This window comes from Salvelinus fontinalis, chromosome 32 (assembly GCF_029448725.1).
Source record: "Salvelinus fontinalis isolate EN_2023a chromosome 32, ASM2944872v1, whole genome shotgun sequence".
Classification (NCBI taxonomy): domain Eukaryota; kingdom Metazoa; phylum Chordata; class Actinopteri; order Salmoniformes; family Salmonidae; genus Salvelinus; species Salvelinus fontinalis.
In genome coordinates, this window is record NC_074696.1 from 2,968,077 (window position 1) to 2,981,535 (window position 13,459).

General features: G+C 46.9%; 1 protein-coding gene across 8 annotated transcripts in view; it reads left to right on the forward strand.

Moving 5' to 3' along the window:
* The window catches only part of triqk (triple QxxK/R motif containing), a 40,421-nt gene extending 27,223 nt beyond the window's left edge, over positions 1–13,198 (forward strand). For 7 of the 8 annotated variants that reach the window (XM_055893220.1, XM_055893217.1, XM_055893221.1 and 4 more), the window contains 2 exons: positions 2,205–2,290; positions 12,322–13,198. In XM_055893220.1, coding sequence (XP_055749195.1) covers positions 2,205–2,290; positions 12,322–12,423 — 188 coding nt within the window. In that variant the 3' untranslated portion in view covers positions 12,424–13,198. The remainder of the gene's footprint in view (positions 1–2,204; positions 2,291–12,321) is intronic. The other variant, XM_055893223.1, reaches the window with a different exon arrangement.
* The last annotated feature ends 261 nt before the right edge of the window (positions 13,199–13,459 follow it).

Below are 13,459 nucleotides of genomic sequence, written 5' to 3' on the forward strand. Positions count from 1 at the left end.
AGTACTACATAGAGACATGACTACATGGAACTCTATTCCACAGTACTACATAGAGCCATGACTACATGGAACTCTATTCCACAGTACTACATAGAGACATGACTACATGGAACTCTATTCCACAGTACTACATAGAGCCATGACTACATGGGACTCTATTCCACAGTACTACATAGAGCCATGACTACATGGAACTCTATTCCACAGTACTACATAGAGACATGACTACATGGGACTCTATTCCACAGTACTACATAGAGCCATGACTACATGGGACTCTATTCCACAGTACTACATAGAGCCATGACTACATGGAACTCTATTCCACAGTACTACATAGAGCCATGACTACATGGAACTCTATTCCACAGTACTACATAGAGCCATGACTACATGGAACTCTATTCCACAGTACTACATAGAGACATGACTACATGGGACTCTATTCCACAGTACTACATAGAGCCATGACTACATGGGACTCTATTCCACAGTACTACATAGAGCCATGACTACATGGAACTCTATTCCACAGTACTACATAGAACCATGACTACATGGAACTCTATTCCACAGTACTACATAGAGCCATGACTACATGGAACTCTATTCCACAGTACTACATAGAGCCATGACTACATGGAACTCTATTCCACAGTACTACATAGAGCCATGACTACATGGAACTCTATTCCACAGTACTACATAGAGCCATGACTACATGGAACTCTATTCCACAGTACTACATAGAGCCATGACTACATGGAACTCTATTCCACAGTACTACATAGAGCCATGACTACATGGAACTCTATTCCACAGTACTACATAGAGCCATGACTACATGGAACTCTATTCCACAGTACTACATAGAGCCATGACTACATGGAACTCTATTCCACGGTAACGGTCTAGGAGTGGGTTTAGACGGTAACGGTCTAGGAGTGGGTTTAGACGGTAACGGTCTAGGAGTGGGTTTAGACGGTAACGGTCTAGGAGTGGGTTTAGACGGTAACGGTCTAGGAGTGGGTTTAGACGGTAACGGTCTAGGAGTGGGTTTAGACGGTAACGGTCTAGGAGTGGGTTTAGACGGTAACGGTCTAGGAGTGGGTTTAGACGGTAACGGTCTAGGAGTGGGTTTAGACGGTAACGGTCTAGGAGTGGGTTTAGACGGTAACGGTCTAGGAGTGGGTTTAGACGGTAACGGTCTAGGAGTGGGTTTAGACGGTAACGGTCTAGGAGTGGGTTTAGACGGTAACAGTCTAGGAGTGGGTTTAGACGGTAACCGTCTAGGAGTGGGTTTAGACGGTAACCGTCTAGGAGTGGGTTTAGACTCCTAGACCACTGCGCCACTCCCGGGTGGCACAGTAGTCTAGAGCACTGCATCGCAGTGCTAGCTGCGCCACCAGAGTCTCTGGGTTCGCGCCCAGGCTCTGTCGCAGGCGGCCGCGACCGGGAGGTCCGTGGGGCGACGCACAATTGGCCTAGCGTCGTCCGGGTTAGGGAGGGTTTGGCCGGTAGGGATATCCTTGTCTCAGCTTCTGGGTTGGAGGCGCGCTGTGTTAAGAAGCAGTGCAGCTTGGTTCATAAGGTGAATGCACCAATTTGTAAGTCGCTCTGGATAAGAGCGTCTGCTAAATGACTTAAATGTAATGTAAATGTAGACGGTAACGGTCTAGGAGTGGGTTTAGACGGTAACGGTCTAGGAGTGGGTTTAGACGGTAACGGTCTAGGAGTGGGTTTAGACGGTAACGGTCTAGGAGTGGGTTTAGACGGTAACGGTCTAGGAGTGGGTTTAGACGGTTACGGTCTAGGAGTGGGTTTAGACGGTAACGGTCTAGGGGTGGGTTTAGACGGTTACGGTCTAGGGGTGGGTTTAGACGGTTACGGTCCAGGGGCGGGTTTAGACGGTTACGGTCCAGGGGCGGGTTTAGACGGTTACGGTCCAGGGGCGGGTTTAGACGGTTACGGTCCAGGGGCGGGTTTAGACGGTTACGGTCCAGGGGCGGGTTTAGACGGTTACGGTCCAGGGGCGGGTTTAGACGGTTACGGTCCAGGGGCGGGTTTAGACGGTTACGGTCCAGGGGCGGGTTTAGACGGTAACGGTCCAGGAGCGGGTTTACTGGTCCTGTGTGTTGCCAGCACTCAGCCATTATATTTATTTTAATTGATTTTATATATATATATCCATTTTTATATTTCAGGTAAACAAGACTACAAGAAGACCAAGTCAGATCTGAAGTTGACGAGGTTGAGGGCCGAGGCCAAGAAGAGTGCTCCTGGAATAAGGGTCCGTATGTCTTCACCCTCCTTCATATCAACCTCTGTGTGATGAAGTGGTTTTATGCCCACTGGTCACGAACGAGCACACACCGTCTAATCTGCCATTTTAGATTTAGAGTGTGTTCTATTTCCCTTTATGCATTTAGGTCATTTTTTTTCTAGAAGCATCATCTATTAACTTCTATGTAACCGTTGGAAACAACGAGAGACCTAGGTCTCATTTGCCCTGGGAACAATACAGGAAAATGTAATTGTACACAATTTACAACACAAAATGTAATAAGTAGCCAATATTATATAAACATGACTAATATTATTTAGCTCCTTTGTTAGCAGTAAGCTGTAGTTTATAGTATAATCTGTTTAGGGTTTCTGTTAGCCGGCAATTGCCAGCTTTTGGCCCCATAAAGTAAATGAAAAGCGTTTATTTATTATCATTTTTTTTTATGACTGTGTCGTGTCTGACTATAATTAAATGTGAAGACTTATTTTATCAAATAAATTATCTGAATAATAATTATTATTATTACGTGATTAACTATTCATGTAAACTTTAATTAACTAGGAAGTCGGCACCACGAGAAAATGTTTAGTCTGTTTTTCCGAATCGACTATTTTCTTCTCGAGTCTTCTAGTAATGCATTATGACATCATCAGTCTCATTACTGAACGTCGCAAACCCTTGGATATCTGCACGAAATTATGAATCAGCAAAACACAAATTGGTTTAATAATTAATTTACTAACTTACTAATCAAATCACAGAAATACATGAAACACACCCACAATTAGTATTACGTAATACAAATATAGTCCCTAGTGGCCGAAACGGATATAACGGCTTGGTAGACAAAGAGAAGGGGGTGTGGACCGCCTCAAAAGCGGGAAACTCATAGCTGATAACTACACTCGTAGAAATTGCTAATACCTTACATGAACGACCGCTCATTCGAAAATAAATTGCAATTTACATATTTACGAGTGTCTTGTCTCTCTCTCTGTGGTCGCTGGTCCATCTGCTGGAGAGTATTGACAGAAAGGTGCGTTCCCCAGGAGTCACAGTCTATCGTAGTTGTTATAATGGATACTTCAGAGTAGCATTCAGAACTGTTCTTAGAGCGGATGCGTTTACCAGACTAAAGTATTCGAACAGCTGCGGTCTGAATAATCGTTCTTTTTAGTTTTGTAGATTTATTTTCCATTTCAACGTGGGAATGATCTCAGAGTTGTAGTGTCAACCATTTCAATTCTACCGCTTCATATCTTCGGGTCTTAGAAAGTCGACCATTTTGCAACCTTAGTTTACACCGTGGTCTGGTGTGAATTGAGTCACGGGGGATTTTATACTTGAATAGTAAAGGGGCGGGTCTCATGTTTGTGCCCATGTGGGCGTGGCTACTGACTGTGAATAAGGTACCATAAAACATTCAATTCTCATTTAGACTAAATCACATTTTGTTGTCTTTTCAAAAGTATTCTTAGACTTATTCATCCATTTTATACAGCATTCAGAAGTATACCTGACAGCTTTAAGAGATATAGTTGTGTGTTTTCTGTCCTTCATGAGATCACCAAATGAAACCTATTCACGGACCACTCCCACATTCTCAAAAATAATTACATTCTGGGGGTTAGGAGTTTTCTAAAGAGAAGCTGTTTGTTCTCCGTAGGCTCTCTCCCTCCGCTCTCTCCCTCCTCTCTCTCCCTCCGCTCTCTCTCTCCCTCCTCTCTCTCTCTCTCCCTCCGCAGGCTCTCTCTCTCCCTCCGCAGGCTCTCTCTCTCCCTCCGCAGGCTCTCTCTCTCCCTCCGCAGGCTCTCTCTCTCCCTCCGCAGGCTCTCTCTCTCCCTCCGCAGGCTCTCTCTCTCCCTCCGCAGGCTCTCTCTCTCCCTCCCTCCGCAGGCTCTCTCTCTCCCTCCCTCCGCAGGCTCTCTCTCTCCCTCCCTCCGCAGGCTCTCTCTCTCCCTCCCTCCGCAGGCTCTCTCTCTCCCTCCCTCCGCAGGCTCTCTCTCTCCCTCCCTCCGCAGGCTCTCTCTCTCCCTCCCTCCGCAGGCTCTCTCTCTCCCTCCCTCCGCAGGCTCTCTCTCTCCCTCCCTCCGCAGGCTCTCTCTCTCCCTCCCTCCGCAGGCTCTCTCTCTCCCTCCCTCCGCAGGCTCTCTCTCTCCCTCCCTCCGCAGGCTCTCTCTCTCCCTCCCTCCGCAGGCTCTCTCTCTCCCTCCCTCCGCAGGCTCTCTCTCTCCCTCCCTCCGCAGGCTCTCTCTCTCCCTCCCTCCGCAGGCTCTCTCTCTCCCTCCCTCCGCAGGCTCTCTCTCTCTCTCCCTCCGCAGGCTCTCTCTCTCTCTCCCTCCGCAGGCTCTCTCTCTCTCTCCCTCCGCAGGCTCTCTCTCTCCCTCCCTCCGCAGGCTCTCTCTCTCCCTCCCTCCGCAGGCTCTCTCTCTCCCTCCCTCCGCAGGCTCTCTCTCTCTCTCCCTCCGCAGGCTCTCTCTCTCTCTCCCTCCGCAGGCTCTCTCTCTCTCTCCCTCCGCAGGCTCTCTCTCTCTCTCCCTCCGCAGGCTCTCTCTCTCTCTCCCTCCGCAGGCTCTCTCTCTCTCTCCCTCCGCAGGCTCTCTCTCTCTCTCCCTCCGCAGGCTCTCTCTCTCTCTCCCTCCGCAGGCTCTCTCTCTCTCTCCCTCCGCAGGCTCTCTCTCTCTCTCCCTCCGCAGGCTCTCTCTCTCTCTCCCTCCGCAGGCTCTCTCTCTCTCTCCCTCCGCAGGCTCTCTCTCTCTCTCCCTCCGCAGGCTCTCTCTCTCTCTCCCTCCGCAGGCTCTCTCTCTCTCTCCCTCCGCAGGCTCTCTCTCTCTCTCCCTCCGCAGGCTCTCTCTCTCTCTCCCTCCGCAGGCTCTCTCTCTCTCTCCCTCCGCAGGCTCTCTCTCTCTCTCCCTCCGCAGGCTCTCTCTCTGTACTTCCTCCGCAGGCTCTCTCTCTCTCTCCCTCCGCAGGCTCTCTCTCTCTCTCCCTCCGCAGGCTCTCTCTCTCCCTCCCTCCGCAGGCTCTCTCTCTCCCTCCCTCCGCAGGCTCTCTCTCTCCCTCCCTCCGCAGGCTCTCTCTCTCCCTCCCTCCGCAGGCTCTCTCTCTCCCTCCCTCCGCAGGCTCTCTCTCTCCCTCCCTCCGCAGGCTCTCTCTCTCCCTCCCTCCGCAGGCTCTCTCTCTCCCTCCCTCCGCAGGCTCTCTCTCTCCCTCCCTCCGCAGGCTCTCTCTCTCCCTCCCTCCGCAGGCTCTCTCTCTCCCTCCCTCCGCAGGCTCTCTCTCTCCCTCCCTCCGCAGGCTCTCTCTCTCCCTCCCTCCGCAGGCTCTCTCTCTCTCTCCCTCCGCAGGCTCTCTCTCTCTCTCCCTCCGCAGGCTCTCTCTCTCTCTCCCTCCGCAGGCTCTCTCTCTCCCTCCCTCCGCAGGCTCTCTCTCTCCCTCCCTCCGCAGGCTCTCTCTCTCCCTCCCTCCGCAGGCTCTCTCTCTCTCTCCCTCCGCAGGCTCTCTCTCTCTCTCCCTCCGCAGGCTCTCTCTCTCTCTCCCTCCGCAGGCTCTCTCTCTCTCTCCCTCCGCAGGCTCTCTCTCTCTCTCCCTCCGCAGGCTCTCTCTCTCTCTCCCTCCGCAGGCTCTCTCTCTCTCTCCCTCCGCAGGCTCTCTCTCTCTCTCCCTCCGCAGGCTCTCTCTCTCTCTCCCTCCGCAGGCTCTCTCTCTCTCTCCCTCCGCAGGCTCTCTCTCTCTCTCCCTCCGCAGGCTCTCTCTCTCTCTCCCTCCGCAGGCTCTCTCTCTCTCTCCCTCCGCAGGCTCTCTCTCTCTCTCCCTCCGCAGGCTCTCTCTCTCTCTCCCTCCGCAGGCTCTCTCTCTCTCTCCCTCCGCAGGCTCTCTCTCTCTCTCCCTCCGCAGGCTCTCTCTCTCTCTCCCTCCGCAGGCTCTCTCTCTCTCTCCCTCCGCAGGCTCTCTCTCTGTACTTCCTCCGCAGGCTCTCTCTCTCTCTCCCTCCGCAGGCTCTCTCTCTCTCTCCCTCCGCAGGCTCTCTCTCTCTCTCCCTCCGCAGGCTCTCTCTCTCCCTCCCTCCGCAGGCTCTCTCTCTGTACTCCATGGCAGCGAAGAGAGAGTTTCTAAGCAGGAATTTATGACCGTTGTAAAACCTGATGTGGGTGAGCGAGGAGGGGGGGGGATCCACCCCAAAAGGGTGACAACTGTTGTCAAAATGACCGATAGAAGAAAAAAATCCCATTGCAAAATAATGCTTTTTATTCACTGATGAAAATACCAGTTGATGTAAGTACATTTTTTGACCACCATGCTTATCTGTGTGTAGGTTCATTTGCATAATTAAATTGGCCTTTGGTTAGTCATCACGTAGCTTATTTATCCAACACGACTTTGTCACGCTCACAGCATACACAGAGAGAGAGATTTCTCCTGTTGCTGCCGGAGTAGAACATGTGCAGCAATTCTAGATGCAGTCACCGGTTAACAGTTTTGATTTTTTTTTAAATAGCTACGATTTTTCCATTTCTCAACTGCTAATTGAAGTGCGTCTCCCATTCACAATTCAACAGTCTATCAGAGCGTCATCCACCACTACAAGGTTAGCTGGAGGCAGGATGCATTTTGAAAACGTACATAATTGTTTGAAACCTGAAAAGTTTTATTTCATATTATCAGGCTATATACAAAATCCAACCATGGAAATTCTGAGGCAATTATTTTCTAAAGACTTCGTAGGCGGCGTGTGAGTTTTAACGGGAAAACGTACCATTTTATCCTACCTTTCTGCATAACAGTTATGATTTCCATCTGCTCATTTTTGTGGAACAGTTTTCATATCAGCAATGTTCATTTCTCAAAATCATTGTCATGTTGGTTAATCATAAACATTTTAATTAAAATAATAAAAGGTAAAGTAAATTAACGTGAGATCACCCAGCCTCCGTGTGGAAGCGTTGCTCCGTTGGCGACTAAAGAAAGGAGCTCATTTCTCAAAATGCTCTGAGCAAATTTTTATTTATTTATCCATATTTGAGTTTAACCATATTATTTGTTGTAATATTTGTTCTGTCTTTTTCTGGAGGATAACATAAATTGTAACCAGCTTTACGTTGAACAAAGTTTAATTTTCAATTAATTGTAAAATGAGAAGTTGCAGTCCTGTATAAAGGCTGAGCCTTATCTACTGGCAAACCAATTCATGTATGAGTGAAGCTTTTAATGAGATGCTTAATGCTTTAATATTGTATAATTTTAGCCTCCCAAACACATTCATTATATAAATATGCATGTTTAATCCTGTCTGGTTTAGCATTCCAAATAAAATGAAATATTCTTTGCTCATATGATTTAAAAAAACGAGTTATCTAGAGTAGGCGGTGACGTTAGTGTGATAGGACCTAGGCGGTGACGTTAGGGTGATAGGACCTAGGCGGTGACGTTAGTGTGATAGGACCTAGGCGGTGACGTTAGTGGGATAGGACCTAGGCAGTGACGTTAGTGGGATAGGACCTAGGCAGTGACGTTAGTAAAGTGTGGTAGGACCTAGGCGGTGACGTTAGTGTGATAGGACCTAGGCAGTGACGTTAGTAAAGTGTGGTAGGACCTAGGCGGTGACGTTAGTGTGATAGGACCTAGGCAGTGACGTTAGTAAAGTGTGGTAGGACCTAGGCGGTGACGTTAGTGTGATAGGACCTAGGCAGTGACGTTAGTAAAGTGTGGTAGGACCTAGGCGGTGACGTTAGTGTGATAGGACCTAGGCAGTGACGTTAGTGGGATAGGACCTAGGCGGTGACGTTAGTGTGATAGGACCTAGGCGGTGACGTTAGTGTGATAGGACCTAGGCGGTGACGTTAGTGTGATAGGACCTAGGCGGTGACGTTAGTGTGATAGGACCTAGGCGGTGACGTTAGTGTGATAGGACCTAGGAGTTAATCATTCAATAAATAGACTGTCTTTTCTAGTTAACTTTGATACTATAGTTATTATAGCGATATTTGTGCATAAAGGCGTTTCCACCGCCATTTCCCGTATAATACATTTTACAGAAACATAAAGATCCCACCATGTCCAACAAACAAATTGTCTGTCCGCATTTTATAAAATCGTATTTCATGTTTCCATCAGCCCTGCTATTACTTTCCCATGTAATGCATCCACATGACATGGTTGGATGGAAACCTGGTTATTAACAAATAAAGTAAAAAATATAGTTATTATAATAATTCCAGACTCACATCAAACATCTCCAATCCAAAGTTAAATCTAGAATTGGCTTCCTATTTCGCAACAAAGCCTCCTTCACTCATGCTGCCAAACATACCCTTGTAAAACTGACCATCCTACCAATCCTCGACTTCGGGGATGTCATTTACAAAATAGCCTCCAACACTCTACTCAGCAAACTGGATGCAGTCTATCACAGTGCCATCCGTTTTGTCACCAAAGCCCCATATACTACCCACCACTGCGACCTGTACGCTCTCGTTGGCTGGCCCTCGCTTCATACTCGTCGCCAAACCCACTGGTTCCAGGTCATCTACAAAACCCTGCTAGGTAAAGTCCCCCCTTATCTCAGCTCGCTGGTCACCATAGCAGCACCTACCCGTAGCACGCGTTACAGCAGGTATATCTCTCTGGTCACCCCCAAAACCAATATAGTATTTTAACACTGCAGAAATCATGTTTTAATATTTATTTTAGAGGGGTGATCTTCCCGTTTGTCTTTGAGGCCTTGGGCAAAAAAAAAAAATATTACACTGTTAGCTGACGGTTACGGCTTTGTTGGGCCTGTTATTGTGTGAGACGATTTGAGGACCCCTTTCCGCCGTGTGTTCTGGTCTCTGCTGCAGCTGGTGTCTCCTAGGGCTCCAGCTGGCCAGGCAGCCAGGCGGGCAGACAGGCTGTCCTGGAGCCCATGTGTGTGGCAGGCGGGTAGGTCTGGGCCAGCTGCTCCATGGAGCTGGTGGATCTTGGCATGATGCAGTGGCCAGGTGGTGTGATGTTGTTCGGGGGAGCCAAGGAGCGGGAACCCACAATTCAATTCAGTTAATGCTTTATTGGAATTAATGGCTGGTTGCCACTGTTGCCAGAGCAATGCATTGTGTGTGTGAGTGCTATGGGACGATAGTCATTTTTGACAGGTTACCTTGGCATTCTTAAGCACAGGGACTATTGTTGTCTGCTTGAAACATGTAGGTATTACAGAGTGGGTCAGGGAGAAGTTTAAATTGCTCTCGCAGTGTTAATTGCCTCGAATTGAGCATAAGGCATTTTGCTCATCTGGTAGGCTCGCGTCACTGGGCAGCTCACGGCTGGGTTTCCCTTTCTACTCCATGATAGTTTTCAAGCCCTGCCACATGCGACGAGTGTCAGAGCCGGTGTCGTAGGATTCAAGCTTAGTCCTGTATTGATGCTTTGCCTGTTTGATTGTTCGGCGGAGTGTGTAGCGAGATTTCTTATAAGTGTGTCCCGCTCCTTGAAAGTGGTAACTCTAGCTTTTAGCTCAGTGTGGATGTTGCCTGTAATCCATTGCTTCTGGTTGGGATATGTACGTACGGTCACTTAGGGGATGACGTTGTTGATTCACTTATTGATGAACCCTGTGACTGAGCTGGTAAACTCCTCAATGCCATTGGATGAACCCTGTGACTGAGCTGGTAAACTCCTCAATGCCATTGGATGAACCCTGTGACTGAGCTGGTAAACTCCTCAATGCCATTGGATGAACCCTGGAACATATTTATTTCTGCTAGTGAAACAGTCCTGTAGCTTAGTATCCACTTGTAAGCAGGAATCGGGAGGATAGCTTTATGGTCAGATTTGCCAAATGCGGGAAGAGAGGGCTTTGTGGCTGTTCGTAGAGTAAAGGTGATCTAGAGGTTTATTCGATTTGTTTGCCTCTAGTTGCCAGGTGACATGCCGGTAGAAATGATAGATTTCAGTTTTCTTGCATTCTAAGAAATGTAATATTTTTCTCTGATTCATCAGCCTTGGCCTGTCATTCCTCCCTGTATCTGAAAGATGGCAGTGCTGCTACAGCATATTGAGGATTATGTAGATTTAGAGATGAGAATATCAGCATTACACTTTTGAAGGGAAGTGAGTGTGTGTGTTTGTGTGTGTTGAAAGTAACTAAGCTTTATAATTACAGATATGTGAATGTTTAGTATAAATTCACATCCTCTATTAGGACCTTGGTTTCCGTTGGTTACGTCTAAAAAGACCCATACTGGAGGTGCTGGTATCTTTATGCATATTGAAATGGTCTCACCATTTAGTAAATGTTTATGAATAACCTGCTTGAAGGAAAGGCCTACTACAAACAGCCAGCCCAGAGCAGGACCTTTTCAACTGTCTCCACACAGTATAGCAACACTTGAATCACTTCAGTTTTGATTAGAAAGTTTGGTATTGACTTCTTATGACAAAGGTTGAGAGGAGAGTGGACCCTAGTGGACCCTAGTGGACCCTAGTGCATTCTAGTGGACCCGTGTGGATTCTAGTGGACCCGTGTGGATTCTAGTGGACCCGTGTGGATTCTAGTGGACCCGTGTGGATTCTAGTGGACCCGTGTGGATTCTAGTGGACCCGTGTGGATTCTAGTGGACCCTAGTGGATTCTAGTGGACCCTAGTGGACCCGTGTGGATTCTAGTGGACCCGTGTGGATTCTAGTGGACCCGTGTGGATTCTAGTGGACCCGTGTGGATTCTAGTGGACCCGTGTGGATTCTAGTGGACCCGTGTGGACCCTAGTGGACCCTAGTGGGTTCTAGTGGACCCGTGTGGACCCTAGTGGAGCCGTGGCTGATGAGTTGTAATGAGGGGTGAAAGGTAATGAAGGAGCACTTAGAAACTCATTTGAAGTAAGAAACCAGTCAGCTCCAGCAACCATCCAATTAACAGCACAATTACACACTTCAACTCCACATTGAAATGAGGAAAATTGATTTGTGAATATTGAAAAAGTTAATCTCAATCAGTGTGGGACACAAATAATATATTATTAATGACCGCTATATAGGCCATGTTGGCTTCTGTTTGATACAGTATTAATATTGACCACTAGATTACAGTTGTGATTCAGGGTTAACAGCCCCAGGTCAATATGAGGTTGAATATCTTAAGCACCTTGCATCTCAGAGCTGCTGTTCAGCATCTCATTTTTGATGCTGTTAAAACCACAATGTTTTTAGTGATTTAATCTTAAGCGCTAATTCCTCGTGTGGAAAGTGTTTTTTTTATTTGATTCTAATATTTAGAAGTTTTTCTTAAGTCAGATTTTAATTTTAGTTTATTTCTGTCGTTTTTTTTTTTTCCTAAATGTTCTTTCCAGATGTTTGTCATCCCTCTCTTTATAGATCCACGTGGTCTTTGTGCCGTAACTTTAGGTACGATAGTTTAACTAAACTCATGAGGGGTCTATGGTCTATTTTTCTACAATCAATGGATATACACTGAGTGTGCAAAACATTAGGAACACCTTCTTAATAATGAGTTGCACCCCCTTTCGCCCTCAGAACAGCCTCAATTCGTCAGGTCATGGACGCTACAAGGTGTCGAAAGCATTTCACAGGGATGCTGACCCATGTTGACTCCAATGCTTCCCACAGTTGTGTCAAGTTGGCTGGATGTCCTTTGGGTGGTGGAACATTCTTGATACACACAGGCAACTGTTGAGCGTGAAAACCCCAGCAGCATTGCAGTTCTTGCCACACTCAAACCGGTGCGCCTGGCACCTACTACCATACCTGGTTGTAAGACACTTCAATCTTTTGTCTTGCTCATTCACCCTCTGAATGGCACACATACACAATCCATGTCTCAAGGCTTAAAAATCCTTCTTCAACCCGTCTCCTCCCCTTCATCTACACTGTTTGAAGAGGATTTAACAAATGACATCAATAAGGGATCATAGCTTTCAGCTGGATTCACCTGGTCATCCGTTGTCATGGAAACTATACTCAGTGTATATCATTATTTTTTAAATTGCAGATTGCCTCTTTTTATTAACTATATACATGTCCCTCCCCTTTCTGTGATTGCAGGATGCTTTCCTGGTCGTCTTAGCCATCCTGGTGTTCATGCTCTGTGTGTACGCGTTCTTCTACCTCAACCTGAGCACTGAACTGGACCTGGATATGGACTAGAGCAGGACAACTTAACCTCGGGGTCTTGCTGGGCTCAGGCTCTGTCAACGTGGCTCATTGTCTATTCTCAGGCTCTGTCAACATGGCATGGCTCATTGGCTATAGTCAGGCTCTGTCAACATGGCATGGCTCATTGGCTATAGTCAGGCTCTGTCAACATGGCTCATTGAATCATCTGGATGCAAATTTGACCCAATATTCTTTTTCATTTTTTTTTTTTTGCCTGATTCCATGTCGTTTTTTCCTTATTTCTGTTTTCTCCAGTTTTATTTTTTTTGGGGGGGGGGGGGCTTTTGTTCTCAAAATCACACTTTTATAGAACATTCCATTTTAGTTGTGGTTCTAAGTCCAGTCCAGATATAATTTTCGAAGCAAGTGCACACCAGCAATAGACTTGTTTGATAAGCGATGACACTGTAGCCTTCATGTGATGGCATAGTTTGCAAAACAATTGGCCACTGCATTGTTGCAAATAATCATATCATTCAGACAATTAGGAATAGTCTACTTTTTTGTAGTTAACATTTAATTGAGAAGTTATTTTGAGGGGAAGGAAAGCTTTAACATCTACCAAGAAGACGGTTGACATTGCATTAGCATCATCGCTAACAGCTACACAGAGCGGTAGAGAAATGCGCGAACACAGACAGAGAGGCAGTCCTGTTGCCTCTTCAGAAATATAAATCACTGATACATTTTATTCATGTCTTTTATAGTAATGTTGAGAATATTAATGAATGTTATAAGTTCAATAAATTTTGGAATATTGTTTTAATTCTGTTTTTAATATATCTGGATTGTGTCTGCTGTTCTCTGCAAAACACAGCTTGTATACATACATCATGTCCTCTGGATCACCATCTGAAGAGTCTTCCTGATTTTACCGAGGAGACTTCCCAACCTTTTACCTGGCACTAACAGAAGGAGAAACACGGATATTATCTTCTACGTGACACTAAAGACCATCTGCCTTTTGTAGGAGACGATGATGATGATGATGATGATGATGAATATTATGCATCAATCAACTGAAGTT